Source organism: Meleagris gallopavo, chromosome 5 (genome assembly GCF_905368555.1).
Source record: "Meleagris gallopavo chromosome 5, MGAL_WU_HG_1.1, whole genome shotgun sequence".
In the NCBI taxonomy this organism is placed as follows: domain Eukaryota; kingdom Metazoa; phylum Chordata; class Aves; order Galliformes; family Phasianidae; genus Meleagris; species Meleagris gallopavo.
In genome coordinates, this window is record NC_139408.1 from 3516962 (window position 1) to 3542679 (window position 25718).

Sequence of the window (25718 nt, forward strand, 5' to 3'; positions counted from 1 at the left end):
GTCTGCAGAATTAATTTATTTGAAGTCACTGCTCAGTATTGCACATTATCTAATGTAGTGAAATTATATTATGGTGTGGCCAACCTGCTTGGTTTGCTGTAACTGGGAATTGACAAGGATCATTGCTAAACCCAGCTGCACAAAAGCTTCTGAAAATCCACCCAGGTAATAAATTAATGTGTCATAAAATAAAGGATTATGCAGCCATTGAATTTTTATGGCAAATGTTAATACATAGTTATAAAGCTCAGAACAGTGCAGTATCTCAGTCACAGATAAAAACATATCAAGGTCCAATTTCTATCTCCTGAATGAATTCCAAATAGGTTGTCTGACTTACGAGAGCAGCATGAATGTACAGAGAACAGCCTTTTCCCTCAGACAGTTACATTAACCCGTGCCATATTTGACTGCTGTGGGTGCTTCATTTCACCAGCTCACAGGTTTTGATCCCCACTGTAGGTAAGCACTGCCCACAGGCCAGGCCATTACTTCCCTATCCTCACACGATCATGCTTTGCTGCTGCACAGGACCTCAGAGCACACCAGGGCCATGAACTACTTCTGATTTCCCCTCTCCTCCCATGGCAGCAGAGCCACAGTTGTTCCACTGTTTTTTGCTACTGCACAGCTATGGAAGAAAGTGGAGGTTTTGAACTGAAGTGTACGCAGGGAGGCAAACTAGCACACAGCATGTAGGCACCTGTTTGCAATTAGCTCAACTAGCCTGGCAAAAATTATCATTTGCTTGAAACTCTTTTCCTGAGCATGCAGAAAGCAATATCTTGGCAGAGCTACGCTCAAAATCATAGCGTTTGTCTTCAAAGATCTCTGTATGACTGCAGCATGCAAGCTGCTGGTATGGCAGCAAGAATGTTAATGCTGAATGTGTAGAGGGGGAAAGAGAGACAGAAAAACTCACAAGAAATAAACTTAGCATGTTTCCTAATAAGAATGGAGACAGACCTGAAAAATAAGTCTACTGTTGATGTAACGAGGATGCTTCCCAAACTCTGGCAAAGTTCTGTTTGTTTTTTCTCTGAAGACTGTGTTACCTTATTGTACTCATGATTAGGGAAAGTAAATTATTTATACACAATTCCAGAATAAGGAAGATTGATTTAAAAATACATCAAATTAAGGTGGTGGATGTTGTATTGGAACGCAACTATCTAAGACTCAAATATTTGAAATTATTCCTACCTAAATTAAATGTAAATGAAGATGATTAACTTCTGGTAGGTATTTAGACTATTTAGCATAGTCAAAAAGCATGGTTAATTATATCTCTATTAGATTTCAAAGCATGGTCTTCAGCAACCTTCATGTCTCCAGTGTTCCCCAGCAATGTGTTCGTATATCTGAGGAAAAACCACAGCTGCTCACACTGGTCTGTCTTTAGTGAAGACAACTGCTCCCTAATATGCTGTAAAAGGATGAGAAAGAGTGCACAGGGAGGTGTGAAGATTTCAGAGACAGCTGTGTTGAAATGTAAAGGACACCATAAAGATGGTGTTAGCCAACTGGAAGGTATAGACACTGCTCTGTCTTCCTGATTTAATGCATCAGTTTCCTGGAGAAATTTAAATCCTTAGAGGATAGTAAATGAAAATTATTAACAAATGCTGTGGTCTAAGGGATGGACCATGCCCATCATGTGAGAGGCTGAAGTGCAGAGAGGCCTTGCTTCCTATTTCAACCATGGAAGCAGTGCAGTCACACCCTGACAGTGCTGCCCTGGGGCTAACAGCCCCCTGGAAGGCAGGGTTATTAACTGCAGCATGCTAACACAGCCACACTGCTGTCAGCTGCATTATTTCTTCCTATGCAATCCATACGTGCCGCATGGATCTTTACCTAGTGATTAGATACAGAACTCACACACTATCAAACTATCTTGGCAGCACACAACTGAATGTGTGTGTCCACCCAGTCTGAATGTTACCTGAGTTACAGGATTCTTCTTTTTTTGGGTACATTTGGCCTCGTACTCTGGCCTCAGCTGGAGTTGTTGCTGTTCCTCTTCAAAATCAACCAAATCCCACTCATATTTCAATCTTGCTTGCCGCCTCTTCCAGAACTCCAAGAAAAGTGTAACTGTTGGATGTGTTAAGTATAGTTAAAACGGAGCAGTGAAAAACCTTCTGAACCAATTAAGCTTGCTTCTGTACTGGCTCCTATTCTTCAGGTTGCTATTTTCTCTCACAATATGACTCCTCTATTTTTATTAGCTACCTTTTGAATTTCAAAGCTAAGTCTTAAACACAGTTTCACTACATTTATCAGTTAATTTAACTCCAGAAGAGGATGAAATGGGAAATGCCAAGACAGGAAATGGCTATTGGCATGCTTATAACAACCATGCTCAATTACAGCTGTCATTACTTCTCACATACAAATAATAATACAGAATTAGCAAAAAAAAAAACCCTGTGATAATTCAATTAATTGCTTGTGTATAACTGTGTAACACATGAAGAACTGTTACAAGTAAGCAGAGCTGTTTTCAAATATTACATTCAAGGATTTTTGTTGCTTTTGGATGGTTATTTGATATGATGGTCATTCTAGGCACAGGGGATGTCCAACGCTTTGTATGGTCAAAAGGGAGCTTAGCTTTAGGTTTGTTGTTTAATAACATTATATATATAGATATTAGAAGGAACTCATTTCATATGTAAACAGCTATAAAAGTTATATTATCATATAATGTTTTAAAAGCCTTCTGTAAACTAATTTAAAATGTAAACCTTTGGACATCTGATTGCTCTTATTTGAGGTGGAGAGACTCCATAGCTTATACAGCCACAGAAAACCTGATCTTTTGTTCTAAAGTCTTCTCTTGGTATTTCCTAAATGAGTAATCTATGTCACTCAAATGCTAGAGCTTACAACCACAGCAAGTTTAGGAAAACAGCGATACAAAATGATCTTACTCAAAATTATTTTTCTGAGAAATGTCTGAAAAGGTGACTTGCTAGATCCTTCAATAACAAATACATTAGCACACAGATCTGTGTCTGTTAATGGAAGATTTGTAACCAAACTGAAGACTTAGTTGCATCTCATATAGTGTTCCACCCATGCAGCAGACATGGTAGTTAGGGAATGAGAAATAACAACCTTGGTATCCTGCATCTATAAAGACGTATGAACTTCAGGAAAAGAACTTATGTGCAAAATGATCTTATTTTAAAGTCTGAGCCAGTTAGTATGAGCCCATGCTTACAGGCAGTCTCAGAAAATTCATCTATTTCCACATCATCGAAACCCACTGTAATCTATAAACTTGATTGGAACAGAATCCAAGTGATTTTCATCCTGACAGTGCTGCTAATAATCACTTCTGCACTGGAGGCAGGATATTAAAGCCATCCATCCTCCTTCTTCACACCTCTCTCAACAGTTTGGTCAAGATTTCTCTACTGCTTGACTTAAAACTTATTAGCAAATGTACTCACCCCATATGCCCATGAAAATGGCAAAAAAAAGAGTTGCCACGTTGTCAAACAAATGGGAATACTGCGACAGAATACAGAGGAAACATTCAGTAACAAATTCACAGTTTTCAGTGTGAATAAACATGAGAAAGGGCAGAAGAAGCAGGTACAGACCTCTGAGGACTGACAGGTGGTGTTTAGCCTCCAGTACTCACACTCTCGGTCACAAAGAGGACACATGATGATCTCTCCTCCAATTGCAGGATCACAGATCTCTTTGCTGAGAACAGAAACGTTGCACAGTATATGTTTTTATAGCATCTTAAGAGCTGCTATATGAAATGTACTTCCTCAAAAATAAAGATGTTGAAGCTTTTTTTGTTCAAAGCTCAACATCTGCAGCTTAACAGAGAAGCCAAGGGCAAGCAAAGAAGAAGAAGCTGTTACAAGGAGGCTAACTAGCTAATCCCCTGGCTTGGGCATTCTGTTTTTTTTCCAGTAATGGAACAGAAGTCTGAAAGGAGCTGTACTGCACTGCTCTTATGTGAGATACAAACCACATTATTTCACACCAGGTTAGCAAGATGCCCACAATGCCTTTTCTAAAAGAAAGTGTTAATTCAACTCGTCATGTACAATATGATTTACTACTTAAATTTAACAAGCAAGTGAGTGAATTTTATAATCTAGTGTTTACCTCTCCTGTCCAGAGAAAATTGAATATACACAGCACCATTCCCCAGTGAATTCTGAATGTAACTGTGCAAGTCTCACAGTGACAGAATAGAACAGATGACAGCAATTGCGTTCTGTGTAGAGATAAATGTAGGCAAAAAGCTAGCTCTTGAGTTCTAATTTGCTACCTTTTGCAGTTTACACTTAGCATTTTATCAAAGACTCCTTAGAAAAACCTAAATCTCAACCCTCTTTTCTGCCTCACCCCAAATTCCTGAATACAGTAAATCTTGGGGTCCTTGAAGAAACCAATAAGTCTATTTAAAAAGAAGGAAACTCTAGCTTCTGCCATAATCAAGTCATTTCTGATGGCAGAACACTGCTGATCTGCACTGCACTCGTGCTTCTAGTAGTCAGCAAAAATGATGACCTACATAAAATGGTCAATAGAGTAAGAGACAGATTAAAATATAAAAGCGTAATGCAATGATATACACTTGAAACGAACAATTTTGAGACATGTCAGTGGTATTCTTTAGCCCTTATGTACTGTAGGTACTCTGATGTTAGAAGCCGTTGCCAAATGGCAATAAAATACTGCTTTTCACATACAAGTTGAGTTTCACATTTCCAGCCCTTAGCAGAGGCAGAAGGGCTTGCTTTTGCTTAGATTTTGGAGTGCTTTCTGCTGGACTGTAGCAGCTGCTGTCTGATCCCAGTGCAGCTGGAGACCTGCACCTTTTGCTGAGCATCTCAAAGGCATCTTTTCACACAGAGGGTGGTGACACACTGGAGCAGGTTGCCCAAGGAGGTTGTGGATGCCAGCACTCCTGGATGCATTCAAGGCCACAGGCTGCATGTGGCTCTGGGCAGACTGGTCTAGTGGATGGTGACACTGCACACAGCAGGGGAGTTGAAACTAGATGATCATTTCAACCCAGGCCATTCTATGATTCTATGATTCTAATAGTTAGAATAGTCAGTTTTCTTCTGACTCCACCATTTTGGACCAATGGTGGACCAATGGTTCACCACCATTTAGGTCAATGCAGATAGGTGAAAAATAAAATTGTCTGCTGATTTTAAAAGCTCATTACCTGTCTTTCTACATGAACAGTATTTTTTCTTTACTTAGCTTTTACCACTGCAAGCTCAGGAGATTTTTAACATTACACTCACCTGCTCATATTTTCATCCATTGTAAACAAGCCATAAAGAAAACAGATTACACCAACGACTGCAGCAAGGAATAACATCTCAGTGTAAAATCCTAGCCAGGCAAAATAGATTCCAATCTTTTCACCATAGTACTTCCTGTGTACAAAACAAACAAACAAAAAAACCAAACCAATGAAACAATTTGAATGAATAACACACATGGCCTCTTTTCATCCCCCTTCCCCACTCCCACATCCTCCACCAGAGCTCCAGCTTCAATCATTTTCTTCCCCAGAGGACAGTGTAAATGAAGATGTACTTTTTCATCCTCCATGGAGTCACAGAAATGGGCACAACAGCTCTGATCACACAGTTAGAACGTAAAGGTAGTTTATCACAGAAATAGAACTGGTTGTACGGCAGAAGAGCAGGTGCAACCCATGAATTCAGTAACGCGGTCGCTATTAAGCTGATATGAGGCAAATCAAAGAAATCTTGGGTAAGGTTAGCTTAAGTTCGTGTTTAACACTGAGTTATGCATCAGAAAATGATTTCATCAACATTTTTTCAAGTTGAAATTTGAAAATTGTGGCAGATATTGATTATAAAACAAAAAATATTCTTTATATGCGTTCACATCTATCAATCCCAGGAGAGCTGGCTAGACTTTACTTGCAGAACAGCATTATCCCAGTTGCTAGTTAAAACGCATACTACCTCCTCCAAGGACTCAGTGCCCCCTTATGTGCCTGATTCTCACCAGGTCTTCACCCAATAAAAATTTCCCAGCAAGAAAAAATTCCAATCTGTAAGCTTATTACATTCAATTGGCTTTCAGTGTAATACAAAGGAGACAATATTTTACCTGATGAGATCCAAAGGCTGCTCTTTGTAGAAGCGCAAGAAACGGGCCCACTCCATGTACAGCGTGTATCTCTCGTTGTCACAGTTTGGATCACTTGCCTTTTTCCAGTACTGACACTGTGAGCAAATCAGAGGAAAGGCAAAACAGCTCATCGACAGATTCAAACACTAAATTGAAAGAGGTGAGCATTAATAATGATGTACATGTCTTAACAGGCAATTAAAATAATTTGCAATTCACTCAACCACGCTCTCTTTTAGCAGTTTAAGTAGAAACTTCTTCATATATGCATGTTCTAAGATAATCTGCATTTTCAGTAAACATCACAGACATTAAAACAACCTGTACTGTAAGGAGAGACTTCATGCTATGTTACACCAAAGCTGCACTGTACAGCATGTGTACTATGATACTCATTTGCTCCAGTAGGGTTACTGCAGTGAATGGTTTTTACACTGGTGCAGCATATGCAGCTGCAGAAGTTGCCAGAAACAGAAAAACACCATTTCACTCCTGATTCAGGAAAAATAATGGAAATTTAAATCCTTTCTTCTGTAGCTCAGAAGCAGTCTCTCATTACAAACTCCACAGCTGAAAGCATTTCACTGAGAGCTGTACAGCCAGAGAATGTAAGTCAGAGCTGTCTCCCCTGCCCCTTGTCATTGCACTAGCATGTACTCAGTGCTGTGGTTGTTTGAAGTTGAATGAAAAGACGAACAAAATGAAATTCTGACACTAATTTACTCTTGTAATGTATAGAAAAGACTTTCACAGCACTGCCTCCTTACTGTTTTTTGGTGCTCCCAACAGTTGGAGGTACTTTCTGGCACTAGTACAGCCTAGAGTCTCATCAGCTACACTCTCTCCCTATAAACTTACATTTATCCTTCTAACATATTACCACATAATCTGTATCATAAACATTATAGGAATATACTATGGAATAAATTTCCTAGAAATTGTAGGACTGACTTTTTAAAGTAGACCCTAGAAACTCATCAGTGGGAAGAAACCTCTCAGAACATAAAAGCCCAACAGTAAGACTGGCAGATATTTCTTGTGTACTGCAAAACAGAATCCATTACCAGGACAAACTGAGAGAATTTCAGCACATTTTCATTTCTGCTGTAAACAGCAATGTCACAGTAGGTGAAAGATAAAAACATTGATAAATACTCAAGAGAGTGGAATGCTAGAATACTTACATCGTGAAGAGGATAAGCAGCTGAATAGGTGCCATTATTCAGCAGTCTTTTAATCCCAAACTTCTTCTTCCCTTCTTCTGTTCCATACGGACAACGTGTAAGTATATAATTAACCTGAGATTCAAACACATGAATTTCAGTCCTTTCCTGCTTTAAGGCCACTGAACAGAACTCTAATGGCTGTGCACTGTGTGTAATCTGCAAGAATAATATGTGAAGGAAAAAGCAGTTCTTCAGAAGGTCCTTCCCTGCATGACCTGCCCTGCAGAAGTGCAGAAGAGCCACTTTTAAATACATTAATTCAGCGCTCTAAGAAAACTGTGCAGAAATCTAGGCTTCCTCATATTTACCCACAGGCACAACAGCTTACATTCTCCTTCCTTGAACGTATATTCCTCCAGTCAGTGTAAATTAACATGTAAATGAAAGTGGACAGAAGTCACATACGTACTATTCTGTTTCTCATGGATGGCGAGAAGAAAGTGCTTTCATCATTGATGAGGTACAGCTCCTGCTTGTCCTTGCTGAACGGTGCAGTGAAATAATCTGGCTCTGGGTGCATCACCTTCTCAGGCAGCCTGAATGGTGTAAGCATGCAGTCCAGGGGGTTCTCCACCGTTGAGGGAATGTCATTTTCCCTGATGGGAACTTTAATGTTCAGCACTTCTGCATATGTGATCAGAACCTCCCACGGGGCATGGATCTTCACAAAGTAAATTTTGCCATCTTCAGATTCCTGTCCCACAGAAGTTAAAGCTGACATCAGAATTACTGTGTTTTACTGCAAGGTTTATCAGTACAGTTGTTACACACTGCTTATTTCTTTTTACAGTTTTGAAAGCCCCTCTTTTTTTCAGACTTTAAGTTTTAAACATTGAATAGGTTATGTGAATGGCTGACTGTTAATGCAGATAATCTCTGCACCATTAAATGCTTTTCAGACTACATTCACCTTGCACTGCAAAGCCTGAGCATGCTCACTGCATGCTGATGGCATTGGAAATGTGAGGGTTCACTGTGCAGCACTGCCACTTGGCAGTCCAGCTGTCCTGCAGGTTCTCAGGGTGATTTCTTTCCCAGAGGAGCAGTTCTTATACAGCAAAGCAGACCAATACTATCAAGAGCTGCAACATCCATTACAGCCCTGCAGCTATGATAAGGAATAATCTTATCATGAGGCGTCACCCTGCGTGTGTCATTGTAGCATGTCACATATATGCACACAGAAGAAAGCAGCCATCAGATAATATAACATATTGCTCCACGAATCCCCATCTAAGGCTGTATAGCCTGGACTTCATCACAGGTTATTTTGCCTCACTCAGTCTCTGGCAGAAAGAAAAAATCCAAAAACATACTGACTGTAAAAGCAGCATCCTCTGCTCTCCACTTAAAACCCAAACAGTAACACAGATCAAACATCCTGAAGTCGTTACACCAGGGTCTGTCCTTATTGGAACTTCCACACCCAGAGAGCAGATGTTAATCTATTCACTGTCTCCCACATATGCTGCTAACCGGTGAGATAACATCTAGCTGTGAGCATACCCTACACACAGGTTTAACCTAGTTTGGAACCGATTTCTTTTTGTTTTGAATTCAAAAACAATCACTTCTTCCTGAAACATAATGACTTTCTTTGCACAATCCTTAGGAACATGTCTGGAAAAATAATTCCACTAGACAAATATAGCTACACTTAACTAAGTCACGCTCCACTGAAATCTGCTAGGGCTTTTTGTAATTTTTCTTACAAGGCAACAAAGTGCTATACGCTAAATACTTATCTGCAGGTCTATTTGTTTAGTACTAGTTTTTCTTCAAGCTGCCTTTTGTTCTTTTCCTACCTTCTTGTCTTCTGTTTCCAGTTCCAAACCAGCCTTCTGCAGATTGCTCTCAAATTCTTTTCTTCTTTCCTGAAGAGAAATAAATACATTTTATTTGCTGGCTGACTCACAATGGCTTCTAGCCCACTGTTGGAAACAGGCTTGTATGCTGTGCCATCCTGTTAAGTGGACAGGCAAGCCAAGTCTTAAGCATTTCTGAGTTGGTGCAAGTGTTATCATTAAGATATTTCTATGTAGAAGAGAAAAACTAGATAATAAGAAAAATTTTGGAAGCATTCAGGATAGGGTTAATGTTATCTGTTAATGTTTACAGTGTCTTCAGTTTAATAACCCTGCCTGATGCAAATGTTCAGGTACCAATTGCAGACAATTCAATGCGTTTCATAAACAGCTTAGGTGGACAGGTAGATAAGACTACAAAATCATCATGTGGGAGCCCAAATGTTCTTTGCCTGTGTCAAGTCAACATGGACTTCAGGCAGAGATAAGTAACCGTGCCTGTGGCAGTATGTGACAGGCGTGGAGATATCCTGCTTGAGCCCTGTACTTCTGCCAGTAATTGTAGGCAGTCTTCAGGCAAGAACATTTTCCTCCCCTCTTTCTCCGCAGGAACAGTTTTTGCTCCTATTGAGAGACTGAATTAATTTCCTTTTAATTGCATAAAATTTTGCTGAAGAAGTGCCAGAATAACCTCAAGCTATACTAAATACTGAGCCCTGGCCTCATTAGAAAGCAGCAGATGGACAACCAGTTGATTTCTTGCTAAAACTTGCAATTATGTGTCATGTGTTCTCTATCACAGTTTTACATGATGTTTTTTAAACACACACATGATAAAGGAAAAAAAAAAAAGCCAGCACAGTTACCAGCCAATTCCCTGTTACTGTTTCTGTGAGGAGCAGGCTGCCCTATTTACATTTAAGTTTGCATAAAGTACTTGGATCAGTGCATGCAGACTGAGGAACAGCTCTCAGATCTATGCTAAAACACATTGATACTTTTACTATGTTACTAGCAAGGCTCTACCTTATCTCTAACATCTCATTTTGTCAAATATATTTAGTCATTAAATTAGACACTAGATAACCTAGCAAATAGGTGAGCTTCACATCCAAAGACATGTGCTATTCTGGATGCCATTTTCCCCCACCAAAGCACACTGCCTGTGTTCTTTCCTTGGCAAACCCTAGAGGAGATCCAAGAGAGCCAGCTCAAGGCCTCTGCCATCAGAGATGCTCTCACCCAGCTCCTCTTTAATCTGTGCAGCTTAATCACTGGCAGAGCCAAAGGACAAGCCCTGTCTGACTTTGCTTCTCTTACTGTAGACATAGCAGGATAAACTGAAATGCCCTAATACAAATTTTACCACCTTGCTCTCTTCTCATGTGCCACCTTCCCTGAAACACTTGTAAATGTTACTTCCCAGCCACCTGAAAGAGCCATCTTTCAAAGGAAATCAATCTGCTGGAAAAACAAACAAAGCAAAAAAAAAAAAAAAAATTCCCCTCCTTTCTATGCAAACACTCTATTTCCTTTTATTGTTAGCAAAGGCTTAAACTGGACAAAAAGTACCCTTGTCCCGGTGCCATTTTTTTTGTGTGTTTTAATATATACATACAACAATCTTATATTCACTGCCTTAACCATAAAAAGCTACACTTTTGGGGCACACATTTGGGCTTCTACTTCAGATCCCGTCCTGCTATTCCATAGGGATACAAAAAGCCCTGTGGGACAGACAGTAATGGCAGGCCTAATCCCCTTTCTCACATTTGGCTTAAGCACATTTCTTAAACCTCTCAGGAGCACCAGTAAGACAGAAACCCCATTTCCTGAGACAACTGGGGCCCATATAGGGTATAGAGCAACCTAGCACTCACCTTTCCAAGCTCTGCTTGGCTAGCCCATGGGCTTGGGGAGGGTAACCTTACCTCCTACATAGCTGAGCTCAACGAACTGCCCTGATAAGATTAACAAGGCAAGAGCCAAAGTCCAACAGCACTAAAATACCCAATGCAGATGCAGCACTGTATCTTTAGTTACCCAGGATGCATAGATTACAAATCTGTTCTTTGGTGACAGAAGAATAAAGCCATTAAGTTTTCCAACGTATTTCTTAATCAAACCCTCACCTCCCTCACTCTCTTCACTTTTCCCTTTCTGGCAGGCAGGGAGCACCAACCTTACAAATAACCATCATGCCCTGGTCCTATGTGAATCATTTGTTAGATATGTTTTTGGAATGTCACTTATTTTTTCCATATTCTCGTACATTTTAATGCATCAATAAAATACTTCTGATTCTCTGCTCTTTAAGGAAAAAGAAAGCTACTGTCTCACCAAAATATCATCACAATTTTTGTATACAGCGATCTTGTGGTTAGGATTTATTCATGTAGACTATGGAAGGCAAATACAAAATAGAATTCAAGCTGGTCAGTTTCTGGAAACACCAGAGAAGTGATGGTGTTTGTTCTGCAGGAAGCTAAGGGGGAAGATGAACAGCTCATGAATCTGTATCAGGGCCATATTGAAACACACAAAGGAGTTATTCACCCCCTTCTTGGAAATGCAGAATAAAGCTGTTTCCTTGAGACAAGGAAACAGAACCCTTTGTAAGACTGTTTTTCTCTTCTGATGAACACTTGCATTCTTAGCTGTTACATTTTGATGCATCACTGTGCTGCAGTAACAGAAAGTGTGCCATCGCCAGCACAGGATCTCAACCAAATTCCACAACCTGTGCTACATCAATATTGAAACAATGACAGCACAGTACTCCTGAGCACAAAAGCCTGCATTCATTTCATGGCATGTTCATTGTACAAAGGTCTTTGCTGGACATAAATACAGGGTACATTTTGTTTTCTCCACAGATTCCCAAGGACCATGTGAAAGGTGATGTGCCCTACCAGTGACACCTGCAGAGCTGACCTGCACACACACAAACCACAGGCCTTCTTTCAAGGAGCTGCCAACCCTTGTGGTAAGAGACATACAGAATTAAATCCCACAAAACTTGATGTAGGCATGTTCTGCAATTTTGCAAGACAGAGGCTTCTTCCTATCAAATGCATCTTTACCTCAAAGAGGAACTATAATATCCGCCGCTAGTTTTCATGTGTTATTTTTTTCCCTTCAGTAAATAATGACACACTGGCTAAGACTCCTGCTGCCCACTAATGAGCAATAAGAAGGAAAATGCTGCAACAAAAAGAATGAGTAATTAGACTGAGCAACTGGCTCATTTTCCTTCCAGCTTTAGGTATTACCTAAATAGTCTCCACTTCTTCCCTCATGCTATTTGAATCTGATTAATGGAAAAGGTTTATTTTAAGAGTTGCTTTCATTTATATTGCATTGATATATATTTCCTCTCTCTACGCTGACTGGTCTTCTCTTCACTCTTTTTAACATGCATTTTACTTTATGGTAGAAAAAGGAATCTAGCCAGGTTTATGGCTGACAAATAAGCAAAGTGGGTTTGATAAAGCATGCCCTTGTAAGAACCTATGTTGCCAAAGGAAATATTGCCATTCAGGCAAGTAGATCTTGCTGGGAAGCCCAAGGATGATCAGCAGTTGACATTTTAGAAGGAGCCCATGCTTGCTTGTTCCAGCTACAGCGCACTTTGTTCCACAGGAGGTTTCTTACCAAAGTCACATTAAGTATTTTACTAGAACAGTGAGAACATACGTAGAGTAAATAAAATCCAAGCAAAAGCTCAGAGAGGAGATGCTGTGCTTGTTCAGTAATGAAAGAATCTTAAAGAAGTCTTAAAAGGAGAACTGCATGGATTCTTGCATGGATTCTAATTTAGCTCTCTTTCTACTAAAGGAAGATAAGGATGAAAAATCAAAACGCTGCCCATTTGTATAAAAGAATATACATTATTGCTACAAGTAACCTGGATAACACCTTACTTAGAAGAAAATTCCTTCCTTAACACCGTGCAGATACAGGCTCACTAAGGCCTCACCTACTTCTAAGATTATTGAAAGAAGAAAGCAAAATCATTTGGCATTAAACTGACTGTATAATATATTGAACGACCCAAACAACTAAGTGATCAATTAAGTCCCCCAAAATCCAATAAAATTGATTCCTAACACACTACAGTCCATTACACAAATTTCTGTACACGGAATGGTGTTTCGCACATTTAAGAGATCTTTTTACAAAGTTGAGTACCAGCTGAGTGCAGTGATTTGAAAGGCTTAGCAATTGATATTCAGGTTACAATAGATAATTGATGAGATCTCAAAAAAGCAAACTTACCAACTTCTTCTCCCATTCTTTATTAAGATCATCCACATAGGAGAGAACAAAATCAATCCTCCTGACACCATCCCTGAAGAATATTGAATCTTTGCTTTCATGTCTTTTATCAATCTGCGGAAGATATGGGCACATGATTAAGAATCAAGTATTGCTGCTGCTCTAAAATAACAAAAGGCAAAACAGTTTCCTTAAAGTTGCCTCAGTTTTTCAGTTTCTTCATAGCTGCAGGCAAGTTTTAGCAAGGCCTATATGCAGTTGCAATCGTTTTCACATTAACTGACTATAACCACAAACATCACGTGTAAATAGCTGGTATACAAAGAGTAAATACAATACATGCTAGCATAGCAATACCTGTGAACAACGCTATCATTTCTTCTTACACACTTTTTAGAATGTGTCACAAGTGATCAAGACAAGCATTATTCTGCAGCATGAGTTTTTCTGCAGTTAGTAAGAACACCACTCTGCACCAAAGCATTGGAGGGCACAGCTCAACAACTTGAAGCAGGCAGCAAGAAGTGAAACCCCATACATCTCTTTCTATGCAACAAGAGTCACTAAGGCCAGCTACCACAGAGAATTACATCCCAGGAATGACCATGTACAAACTGGCATACAAATGACACAGTGGTAATATTTTAAAATTGTATATTTATTTCCCTGAAGAAAAAAAAAATATAAAAAAAATGAATGAAACACATTAACACAACAGGGAAATTGATACTCTGGTTGTACTATTGAGGCTCGTGTTTTCATTTATCAGCATATACGAATTTTGTATCAATAACATTGATCTTATCTACTAATGGGCCAGTTGGATGGGGCCCTGGGCAGCCTGGTCTAGAATTAAATGGGGAGGCTGGTGGCACCACCACCAGTGGGAGGGGGTTGGAGATTCATGATCCTTGAGGTCCCTTCCAACCCAGGCCATTCTGTCATTCTGTAACAGGTTAGAACAATTAATGTTTAGCAAAGAAAGATAATTACCTCCTTCTATTATGAAAATTAATATTAGGTAATATTATTTACAATTGCATCGACATTCAGGTCTACCAAATTGCCTAAAGGACTCCAGGTTCACATGGCAAAGAGCTCTCTATAGCAGATAAACCTGGGGCTAAATTTAACTCCATGCTAAGGAAGTTGTTTGTTTCGGTTGTTTATTTTTATTTAATGGCACAATCACCAAATTGGCATGCAGTTATATAGAATCCAAGTGGGTTTTATTTTAGTAGAGCAGGAACAAAAAAAGAGTAACTCAGAGAGATGCATCTCTCTCCTTCTTAAACCATATTCAGATGCATGGAAAAGCACAAAATATTTGCAATGGTGAACCTCACTCCCAGTTAACAGAAGACACCACACAGTGAAGCATGTTATTACTGCAGCCACCCAAGGCACTTGCAATATCATTCATCACTGTTTTACCCTGAGTCGTCGTTTCAGGAACAGATTATATCTCCTTCCACTCTGCTGGAATAACCAACAAGTAGTTAGTTAGCGTGCCGTCCCTCTCTAAGTCCCAAGGGGAGACTGCAGCACCCCACACTTGGTGTCAGTGAGCAGTGCTTAACAAAGCCAAGAAACGCCTCCAAGTATCAGCAAAAGCATGACCATCCACAAACAGCATGACTGTGCTTTTTATTAAAGGGAAAAGTGTCCTGGCATTCTGATAATAAACTTGGGTTTTTTAAACAGCTCTGAGAGCGCTAATTACTGTCATTTGGATATTTCAGTGTAGTTTAGAAGAACAATGGGAAGACTTTTTTGCATGTAATGCATAGATGACAATATGAAAACAGAAACTGGCAGTAGATCATGAATGGAGCATGCATAGTCCTACTACACCCATGTTACGTTGGATCCGCTGAAAAGTAAAAGGAAAATAGCAGTCATGTCATCCCAGAGCTGAAAAGGCTACGTGCATAACATCCACGTATTCCAGGAAACGTGTTTATGTTCAAATATGCTCAAGTTTGAAAAATAAATGCAATCCCTGTGTTTCCATCATGTTGTACATCCTTATGCCCCTTCACTGGTGCTTCCAAACCAGTGTAGCATGCAATCAGGCACAATTCAGATGCCTGAACAATAATCATGGAATCCAATAGGAGGAAGGGAATGGTATTCTTTCTTTGGTTCAGCTCTTACAGTTCTGCTCGTTTAAAAACAAAAAACAAACAAAAAAAAAAACAGCTGTGTAATTTGCAGCTGTTAGCCCGATTAGCAAAGAAAACCACACTGAAATCTACACAGTATTAACAGTACTGTAATTATTCAATGTTACAGTTAAGTGAACCCTAAGCTGCACTCTAGCACCAGCTAATCTCAATCACCAATTTAAAAAGGCAGAGATGCTCGCACAGAGTTTGTCCTCATGAAGCAACAAAAGCCATATACACAAATATAATGACAACTTCAAAAAAGCTCGTGTCAAATAAGCATCCAAAATTCTTTGTGTAGCACAGTTACAACCAGATCATTCCCCACAACTGAAGTACTGTTTTATTTTCAGTGCCATCCAAGTTTGCTTATTCTCCATGATGTGTCGGAATCCCATTCAGTCACTAACAGTCTCAGCAGCAATTTAGAAAGATGCAGCAGACACTTCTGGATCTGCTTTGTGAAGAACACTTCTCAGCTCTCTCCTGTACATTAATTTATTCATCATAGATAATGACAGGCATATTCACAAAACCCATAAATTATTCCTTCCCAATGTGCTACACTTGAATTTCATAGGAAGAACAAGATTGGTCTTGCATATTCATGCTGTTCTGCACCTGAATGTGCACTCATGGGGCTAAAATGCCTGAAATGGTGATTGCTTGCATTGGTTATATTTGCCAATCGTACAAGGCTATGGATTATCTTTTACTTCTGCACAGGTCTTCTCAGAACTGCGTTCAAAATAACTTACCATGGACAAGCCACGGTTATTAAGTTATACCTCTCATCATAGCAGATGGTCTTTGATGGGCTTCTACTGTAATACGAGTAACCAAATTAAAACTTCCCAGCACAACACAGACAGACTACAAGCAAAAGCTTTGGAGTAACTAAGTGGTGCCCAGTGAGGAATCAGAGGACATGGAACCAGCCTTCTCTCGGAGGCGTATGGTGAAAGTCACAAGTTGGAACAAGGAAAATTCCTGCTGGATTTGAGGGAGTGGCTGAGCAGAAACAGGTCCAACAGGTTGCCCAAACCGTGTCATCTCCATCCTTTGGATCCACAGCTTGAATGACAGCAACCACGGCTGGGGGCTGGAGCTACACAGCCTTTAAGGTCCTTTCCAACCCAAGCCATTCTATGGTTGGAACCTGATCCACGTCCTGGCCTCGAGGAGGAGACCTCCAGTGCTCATCTCCAATCTAACTCACTGCATGACTCCACGAAGCAATGTGACAGTGCTCAGCATGCGCCAGTGCTTCCAGAAGATGAATAAAGCAGATTTACAAGGACTACTCATCGTCTTGAAGTCATTTCTCAATTTTCCCAGCCTCACCATCTCACTAAAAGTGAAGTGATTTCATAGCATCTGGGCAGATGAGCTGAACACACTAACATCCTGGCTAAATTTTCATCTAGCTACAAGATAACCGGGCACATATAAACTACATAGTTGATCTTGTGATTGTTAGCTTGCCTAGACACTTGCCTAGACACATCAGAGCACACCACCTTGCTTAACTGCCCAGCAATCTCAGTAAGCAGACTGCCATCCCATATGAGACAAAAGTGCAGCCCTGCAGCAGGAGCTCCTGACTCATGGGGGAGACTGAAATGACAGCGTGGAAATAAACAAAGCTCAGCTCAACACAAAGTGAAGCTGTCAACTATTACAATGACTCCTGCCCAAACAGATTTAGATGAAGTGTGTAAAATGCCAGCTGGCGGTTGTGCTCTAAACTGAGCTCCCTTCAAACTTCCTCACATGCTAACCGCTCCCCAAGCACTCCAGGAGCAGGCCTGGCTGCCTCCTCCCACAGGGCTTCAGCTATGCTCTGCCAGGTCCAAAGCAAACAAAACCATCACCACTAAGAGCAGGGGAGAGCAGGCAGCTGGAAGTGCTGGTGACCACTGGGAGCCGTAATAAAGTGCCTCAGAGAAACAGCTCTGGGCTGAAGCTGAGTGACACAGGCTGTAGTAAACGTTTCCTTAGCCATACTGACTCACCTGAACAGGCATCAGACCTTGCTTAATACAGTCAGCTTTTCTTCAGTGCTCCATTACAAGTAGCGGAAAAGCAAGTCTATTCTTCAGGTGGCAGGCACAGATGATTCAGTCCTGTTTATTTTCTCATGATTCAGAGGGATTTCTATTTCTGGTCACTCACATAACAACAAACTCAAGTTGGTATACGCTGCAAGGGATAACTCTCCGTTATGTAAAATGAAGTTTCCTCCAAACACACCTTGTTACTAAGTGTTTCAGCCCTCTCTATGTCTGGACTTGACAAACAGAAGAACTGCCTAAGGCAATACTTTTCAGAGTAAAATTCAGACAGAAAACTTGAGCTTTCTTGGAGGCCTATGCTAAGAAATGCAGCTCCCATATACAGCCATTCCTCCCTCCAGAGCTTCACGTGTCACAAAGGTCCAAACTCTGCAGCACTGGGACTGGAGGTCCAGGGGTCAGTGTCCTTCACCACCTTCTAGTTTGTGTATCTCAAGAGTGGAAATATCGTTTACAGCTGTCATTTCAGTAATTACATGGTACTGAGCACTAACCCAAGATGGAGAATCTCAATATTATCTACAGTAGTTATACTACAATGAAGAATTCCCAGCTATGAGTAATGCTAAATTACATCAGTAACAGCACCCCATCAGCACATCTTAGAATTGCATAACCACAGTCCTACATTATCAGGTAAGAAAACTTCCTGAGATTACAAGGAAAAAAAGGCAACACTTCATTTACTTGTTTGCAAAATAGTTTACAAAGCAAATATTTATTTATTGTATAATTCAGATAGTCATGCACCAATCAGTTTTTATTGTACACACCATAACAAACCAGAATGACTACATTATAAAACAATTAATCTACTTACTGATGGACAGTACTGATGGACAGTCAGCTGAATATGAGCCAGCAGTGTGCCCAGGTGGCCAAGAAAGCCAATGGCATCCTGGCTTGTATCAGGAATGGTGTGGTGAGAAGGACCAGGGAAGTCATCCTGCCCCTGTACTCGGCACTGGTGAGGCCTCACCTCGAGTCCTGTGTTCAGTTTTGGGCACCTCAGTCCAGAAAGGACATGGAGGTGCTGGAGCAGGTCCAAAGAAGGGCAACAAGGCTTGTGAAGGGCTTGGAGAATGTGCCCTACGAGGAGAGACTGAAGGAACTGGGGTTGTTTAGTCTGGGGAAAGGGAGACTGAGGGCAGACCTTATTGGGGTAAGTTTAGGTTGGATATCAGGAAACACTTCTTTACAGAAAGGATTGTTAAGCACTGGAATAGGCTCCCCTGGGAGGTGGTTGAGTCACCATCCCTGAATGTGTTTAAAAACCGTTTGGATGTGGTGCTCAGGGACATGATTTAGCAGAAGGTTGTTAGTTAGGGTAGGATGGTTAGGTCATGGTTGGACTTGATGATCTTTAAGGCCTTTTCCAACTGGAGCGATTCTATGATTCTACTTACACACTAACAATCCATTGCAGGAAAGGAAAAAAAAAAATATAGAAATGCAGAATACAGAAAACCAAACAAAATTAGGGGTTTAAAAATGAACCATAGTGCAAAAAAAACTCCAGATGTGAAAGAGCAAGAAAAACCCAGTGGTTTAAAAACAGAAAGAACACTATCACTGCAAATTTGAGTGCAATGTGTATGTACTTCCCTCTTCATGGAACAAAACATCTTGAAAGCTACAGGTGACACTCAGACCGGAGTTCTGCTGAGCCAAATGTAACCACTCAATGAAACGCAATTTTGAAAAGCAAAAAGCTCCTGTAAACACATTTACACAACAATTGCAAATACACAGAGCAAGGAAAAGGAAAAAGCAAACTCCTCCATAGTTAATGCACACTAAACAAAGCCACTGTTACATCAGAGATCACTTTGACTGAGGTTCACTTCTATATCCTTCCTTTGAGCAACCCAGGTAACTGAAGCACTTACCCAATTCATGCACTTACCCAGTGCATTTACAACTCTCTGCAGCCCCATTTCCAGTTATGCTTCATGCAAAGTACGAAGTTGCATCAGAAACTATAACCTTTGCCATCATAAGAAACAAAGCCCCACATCCTTTTTTATTATTTTTTTCTTTTTTTTATTTCTGCATCTTTTTAACACCTGTGTTTCAATTCCAGACACACAAAAGCTTGAAAACATGCATTTCAGAGCAGTTTAGGGACACTCAGGATGTTCACGTTACAAGTTGAATGTGCAGAAAAAAAACCCTCTCTGGATGAAAGAAACTACTGAGCAGGAACAGAACAAAGAAAACTAAAAAGTATGCTAACAGAGCATATATGTTAATGGAAGACACCAGAGCCCCACGTAAGCAAGCAACTTAAATACACTTCAGCATGTACTTCTCCACTTATTTTCTTATTTTTTTTTTCCCCCTCTGTAAAATAACGGAGATTGTTTTCTAACATATTTGGTAATTACTACCAACGTGTAGTAATTAAAACGTGTTAAAGTATCATGCTGACTCAGAATCCTGCATGTTATGATAAAAAGGGATCCCAAGTTAATCACACCGTAGTCAGAATGCCTATATCCCATCAACCCAAAAGAATAACAAAAAAAGCAAACTTTCCAGTTTTCTTCACCAACAGTTAACTTCTCAATTTTGACATTTTATCCACCATTTGAACCCTTTCAATTACCTTGAATTCATCAATTAAGCCATCACATGATGTGGTCATGAGGCCAATAGACTCAAAAGCCACATCCATTTTTACACACTAGGAAAGCAATTTGTTTGGAAGGATGGCTGCCTCGAAACTGGAAAATTTTTTTAGTGAGGGACTTTTTGGCATATGGTAACAGAAGACGTCACACGAATTCATGCAAGGAAGCATGAATGTTGCTTACTGCTTACCACTTGATGATCGGGGATGAGTAAAGTAGTCTCAGTGCTGTTTAGACCCTGCCAGGGGCATCACGGGAAAAACATAACATTGTTAGCAATGATGCAAATGACGCTTCAAAAAGAAAAAAAAACTACTTGAGGAGAAACAGTCTAGCTTCTGGTTTAAATCATCAGGAAGTTATTCTGAGAGATGGTTGGATTTTCAGTTCAGATAGTCAAAGTTTGAGCAGAACTCTACTTCCCCAGGTAACTGAGTCCCTAGCCTGCAGAGATTACAAGTTCACTCACTTTTTCATTTTTATTTTCGTCTAAAACTTTACTTGAGAGAAACCACACAGGTCTGCTCATGAAACAAACACTACTTTTGATCCTGTTTATGTTGAACTAACACAAACACACTCTTTTCCATTCTTCATTAATGATACCATCCCTGAGCATTTGCTCATCTAAGCAAAAATATCTTTTTCTGAATTCAGCCAAATAAACAGAAAGAAATTTTTCTTTTTGCAAAAAATCCACATGAGAAGCAATGCCAATATAATGGCTCTACTGTTCTTTTATCTTAAGACAGTCTGACCAGGATTTACAAATCTAACTCTCGTGTTACTGTTGCTACTGGAAAAACCCAGCTGAATGTGAGCCACAAGTATGTGCAGATAGTCAAGAAAGACAACAGTATCCTGGTGGAGACACCATTTCTGCAAGGTTTCAAGAAACATGGAGATGGGACACTGAGGAACATGGTTAGTGGGCATGGTGGGGATGGGATAGACCAGATGATCTTTCAGGTTTTGTCTAATCTTAATGATCCTATGATTTATGCAGCAATGCACACCGAAATTCTTAATTGCAAAGTTTTTTCTCCAGTTATATTCTGCAAATATCAGCCATGTAAAGTAGTGTACAAACTGGAAACCAGTGGAGGCACAGCCTTGTCTGTCAGTGATCTCCTGAGGCTCCTGATCTGCCCATGTCCATGGCAGAAGCCATCCATCAGCTCTTCTTCCACCTCTCCTTCCTGTACTGCTTCTGCTCACAGCTTCCTATCTCAGCCATGATAAGATGTCAACATGGGCCTTAGCCATCCTTGAAGAGCTGCCCACACAGCTTTACTCAGAGATAGAACTTGAATATACCTAGTAAAAGAGTATGTTGTGAAATGAGAGGATATAGCAGGCAAAGTCTAGTCCTAGACTTTGGTGAACTGCTTTCCTACTAATTTAGGGATCTTATTTCACTCTCAGTACAACTGTCTGAAATTAGTAAGTCATGGAAACTGGATGTTTCAAAGTTACTGATAGTCAACATACTTCTTCTTGTCCATTCAAACTCCTGTAGAGAGACCACTTTTCCACTACATGCTGAAGTCCATGCACTGAAAAGCAGGGCTTTTCTCTTTATAATCTCCAGAACAAGAACTAAATAGTGCTTTCAGAAATAATCAAATAACCCCAACTCCTTCAAATAAAAGCCAAAATCAAACACTTTGACACTGGTGGTAGCAGTGTTCACCTGGTCCTTCATACTTCAAAATCTTCATTCCTAAGCCTAACATATTCCCTTAAGTATTCCTCCATATACTCTTCTTACAGATGTAAATAAACTGCAAATAAGTTTGTGTTTTCATCTCCCACAAAACATGCTATCAAACGGAATGGACTCATGATATATTTTTTCTTCTCTCACTGCACAAGCATTAAGTAGAGGAAAAACAGATTCTCAGTGTTTATTTCATTCATTTTCCCATTTGCCTGAAATCTTTAAGATTCATTTATGTATTTCTTGGAACAGGAACTCTATAAAAGCTAATTTAGTAGATTCTGCTTCAAGATTGAATTAGGACAGTTGTCTATCCCTAATGGGAGTGGCTGTCTATGAATTGATTTCACAAAGACTTAGTTGGAAACAGATCCCTTTGCAGCACCTATCTGAAAACATTCCTACCATGTCCCTTTTTTCCCTTTTCCAGTCTGCTATTTGCTGAAAAGATCTCCTTGCCTCCCTGCATGACAAAGCATCTAGAAATGATTCATGCTGTAAAGCTTCTAATATCCAGGGCTGTTGAACTCTAAGTGCCCCTTGTTTCTTTTGGCCCTGGAAGTGAAGTAAATAAGGAGACTAATAAGAAGCAGATGAAAAAAAAAAATAAAGTAGTAACAGATTAGAGCACAAATGCAAAATCATAAAGGAAGGACCACAAGCATTGTTGACTGCACATTTCATTGCTTTTTGAGTTCTGGATTTCATCTGACTTTTGCATAAATGCTGACAGGCTTCACCACAGACTGCTTTTCATCTTTTTTTATTTTCCTCCCCTGTTCCTTGTATACAAATCATTTTACTGTACAAATTGCAAAAGTCAGGAATATGCCTCTATATTATGGGTAATGTTTTCTCTTTAGAATCTAGATGTTAACTTCTCCCAATCCTCCCTGCTTCTAAATTAGCCAGGAGACCTTAGTTCTACTCTACTACTGCTAAGTATGACATTATCCTAAGTTATGTTTTATTTTGGAGGGGCAGCAAAAAAAAAAAAAAAAAAACAAAAAACCAACAGTACAAGCATGCTGTAATTGTGACCTGATGGAAATTCAGGTAACTCTCTTCCACTATCCTTTTTATGACTGAATTCCATTTCTGTTTTAAAAACCACTGAAGTTAGATGGCTTTGAGACTTCAAGCATTCATATGAAGTGCACCCAAGTTGCAGGAACATAAATTTAAGTAGCTGGTTAAGAAGACATTTACCCATCTATCACCAAATTTGTAAAACAGAAAAACATGCTGGCTGCCAAAAATAACAGAGCACACTGACCTGAGTTCAAACGGGTCTTTGCAAAAAGAGGAGAGACAATGGGTTTTCTCACATGCCCACTCAACTGCTAGGAATGTATTAAGGATGACAAAGGCAAGCTAACAAAGAACTGAGGGAAAGTAAAGTCTTTCGGTTTATACAGAAGAAACTGAAGTTGTGAAGACATATCAAGAGAAAGGATTAGTATTATATGAAAAAAATGAAGGCAACATAGCCTGTTACTGTTGGAATCGATTCATGGAAACACTTCACTTGGGTATAAAGGACATTAATCATTACAAACTAAGGCTGTCATGGCTGATTACAGTGCTGGGCGAGATGATTAGGAACAACTGTATAAATTTATGCCAAGTTAATGTATAGAGAGCAAAAATCTGATGATGACTTTGAGTGAAAGGATGCACGGTAGGGTGATGTAAAGCAGAGAGAAGTATCAATTTAAATGTAACACATGTCAGATGGCCAGCTGACCTGAAGAAACAACCAAATTATGCTGTCTCCTCTTAGAGAGAGAAAGTCATTAAGTCAACGGACATGTTAGTATGACATTTCTTTGTGATACTTGAGAACAAATTAAGAAAAATTACTAGGTTAAGAATATACATAAGCAGAAAAAGAGGAAATACAGCATGAATCGACCACGGATAGCATCTGGGAGTAAAACCAGATGTGTTTTCTTCAAGCAGACTGCCTCCCAGACAAGAAAATGCTGGAGATGAAAGCCTCCTTTTCTATAACATTTGAACACATACAAAAAAGTTAAAATCCCATGTCCCCAAACATTAAATGTGTCACACACCCTTTCTCCCACGTCTCCTGCCCTTTCCCACAAGAAACTGAAATCTTTCAGGTCTTGGTGAAATGGGCAATCTTCATGTAAACACAAGCACTCAAAATGAACTTAGAAACAGCTTCAGACTCTGCTGCCTATCACGGTGCAATGATTCATACAGTGTAATTTGAGCTCATGTCTGCTTGGGTTCAGTGAAGTATTTGCTATGTCTGTTCAACAAGATGTTTCCTGGAAAAGAAGATTACTATGGAACTCATACAATAGATGGGGAGGAAGCAGACTGAACACAGTAACAGATGAAATATGGTAGATTCATAGAAAACACGTGGGTGATACGGTGCACGTGCTAGCAAAACAAAGATCTGTGTAATCTAAGAAGGACGTGGTGTTCTGCCTTCACAAAGTCAACTTTAAATTTACCTCTTGAAGGCAGATGAGGGAAGGTACTCTAGAAACATAGCAGAACTACACTTTGCCAGCACTCAATTCCATGATATCATTTCTGATGAGGGCTCATAGGCAACTTAAGACTGTACTTCAGCAAAGCAGCTATTGTTATTCTTATCTAAAACTCTTCCTATCCTCCTCTAAACATACAACAACAATTAAGAAATTAAACAACAGAGATTAAAACCATCCATTTCAGAAAATATTTCAAAATTCTTTTTAATTTCTTTCTTAACTGAATAGTATCCACGTACCCCTATTTATTTATTGTGTGTTCTGTATTAGGAAATGAGGCACTGGGACAAGTGAGTAAATGGTGATGCATTTCGGTTTGCACATCTTGCAAGGGAGAGGTATTCTTATAACTCTCCTCCTTTTAGCTTTCTCATCAAGAGCTATACTGTTAAAAATACCTACAGCACAGGAATGGAAGAGAGCCTTGATTGTCTAGTATTGTAACACAAGCATAAAACTAAGTACTGGCTTGTGGAGGAGCATGATGTTTTTCCCATTAACAAAACACTGAAGCAACCATGTGATTCTTCTTTGAAGACTGAGACTGAAAGTGCTATAAAGCCCCAAATTGCTTTCCACTGCTGTTAAAGCTTTGTGTTGTGAAGTTCCTCAGTGAGTAGTAGCATTACTTTCACAGTTTTGCTCCTTCAAAACATTATAGGAAGAAAACATTCACATGGATAAAGATATACATATGAGAATCTAGTAGCAGTGTTCTTAATCAAAATCAGTTTTCTCTTTCACGGCACTGTTTCTCTCATTCTACCAGCAAAACATTAATCCTGTCTGTACTGTACCTTACCTCAGAGCCACTTGGGACCTCAGATCCTGCAGTTGAAATGGTTTCACATAAAGGTCCGTTGCTTTCTTCCCCTAAAGAACATTGAAAGAGAGATCTGTATAAGCACAGGCCTTTAAAAATATCCTTGTATTTGAAAGTGAAGTAAAATCAGAAGGCATGGAACTATGAGCAAGCAAAAGCAACATCTAGAAAAATATTTAGCTACGTGAATGGTTCTTTGAAGGGAGAAAACACCATGAGACATCACATTCAGCATCTATTAACTTGCAGTCACATAAACATTCCTAACAGTGATAAACAAAACCCATCAGCATCTTGTGT

At 39.7% G+C, this 25718-nt stretch overlaps 1 protein-coding gene across 14 annotated transcripts in view; it reads right to left on the reverse strand.

The window, feature by feature from the left end:
* The window catches only part of ANO5 (anoctamin 5), a 50259-nt gene that overhangs the window by 13296 nt on the left and 11245 nt on the right, over positions 1-25718 (reverse strand). For 2 of the 14 annotated variants that reach the window (XM_019615252.2, XM_085223914.1), the window contains 12 exons: positions 25398-25468; positions 20535-20582; positions 14903-14944; positions 13469-13582; positions 9191-9259; positions 7795-8079; positions 7344-7457; positions 6139-6305; positions 5295-5429; positions 3615-3720; positions 3462-3522; positions 1946-2097 (listed from right to left, as the gene is read on the reverse strand). In XM_019615252.2, coding sequence (XP_019470797.1) covers positions 1946-2097; positions 3462-3522; positions 3615-3720; positions 5295-5429; positions 6139-6305; positions 7344-7457; positions 7795-8079; positions 9191-9259; positions 13469-13582; positions 14903-14944; positions 20535-20582; positions 25398-25468 — 1364 coding nt within the window. Of the gene's footprint in view, positions 1-1945; positions 2098-3461; positions 3523-3614; positions 3721-5294; positions 5430-6138; positions 6306-7343; positions 7458-7794; positions 8080-9190; positions 9260-13468; positions 13583-14902; positions 14948-20287; positions 20467-20534; positions 20583-25397; positions 25469-25718 lie in introns of those variants that run through there. The other 12 variants (XM_019615251.2, XM_019615253.2, XM_019615255.2 and 9 more) reach the window with 8 other exon arrangements.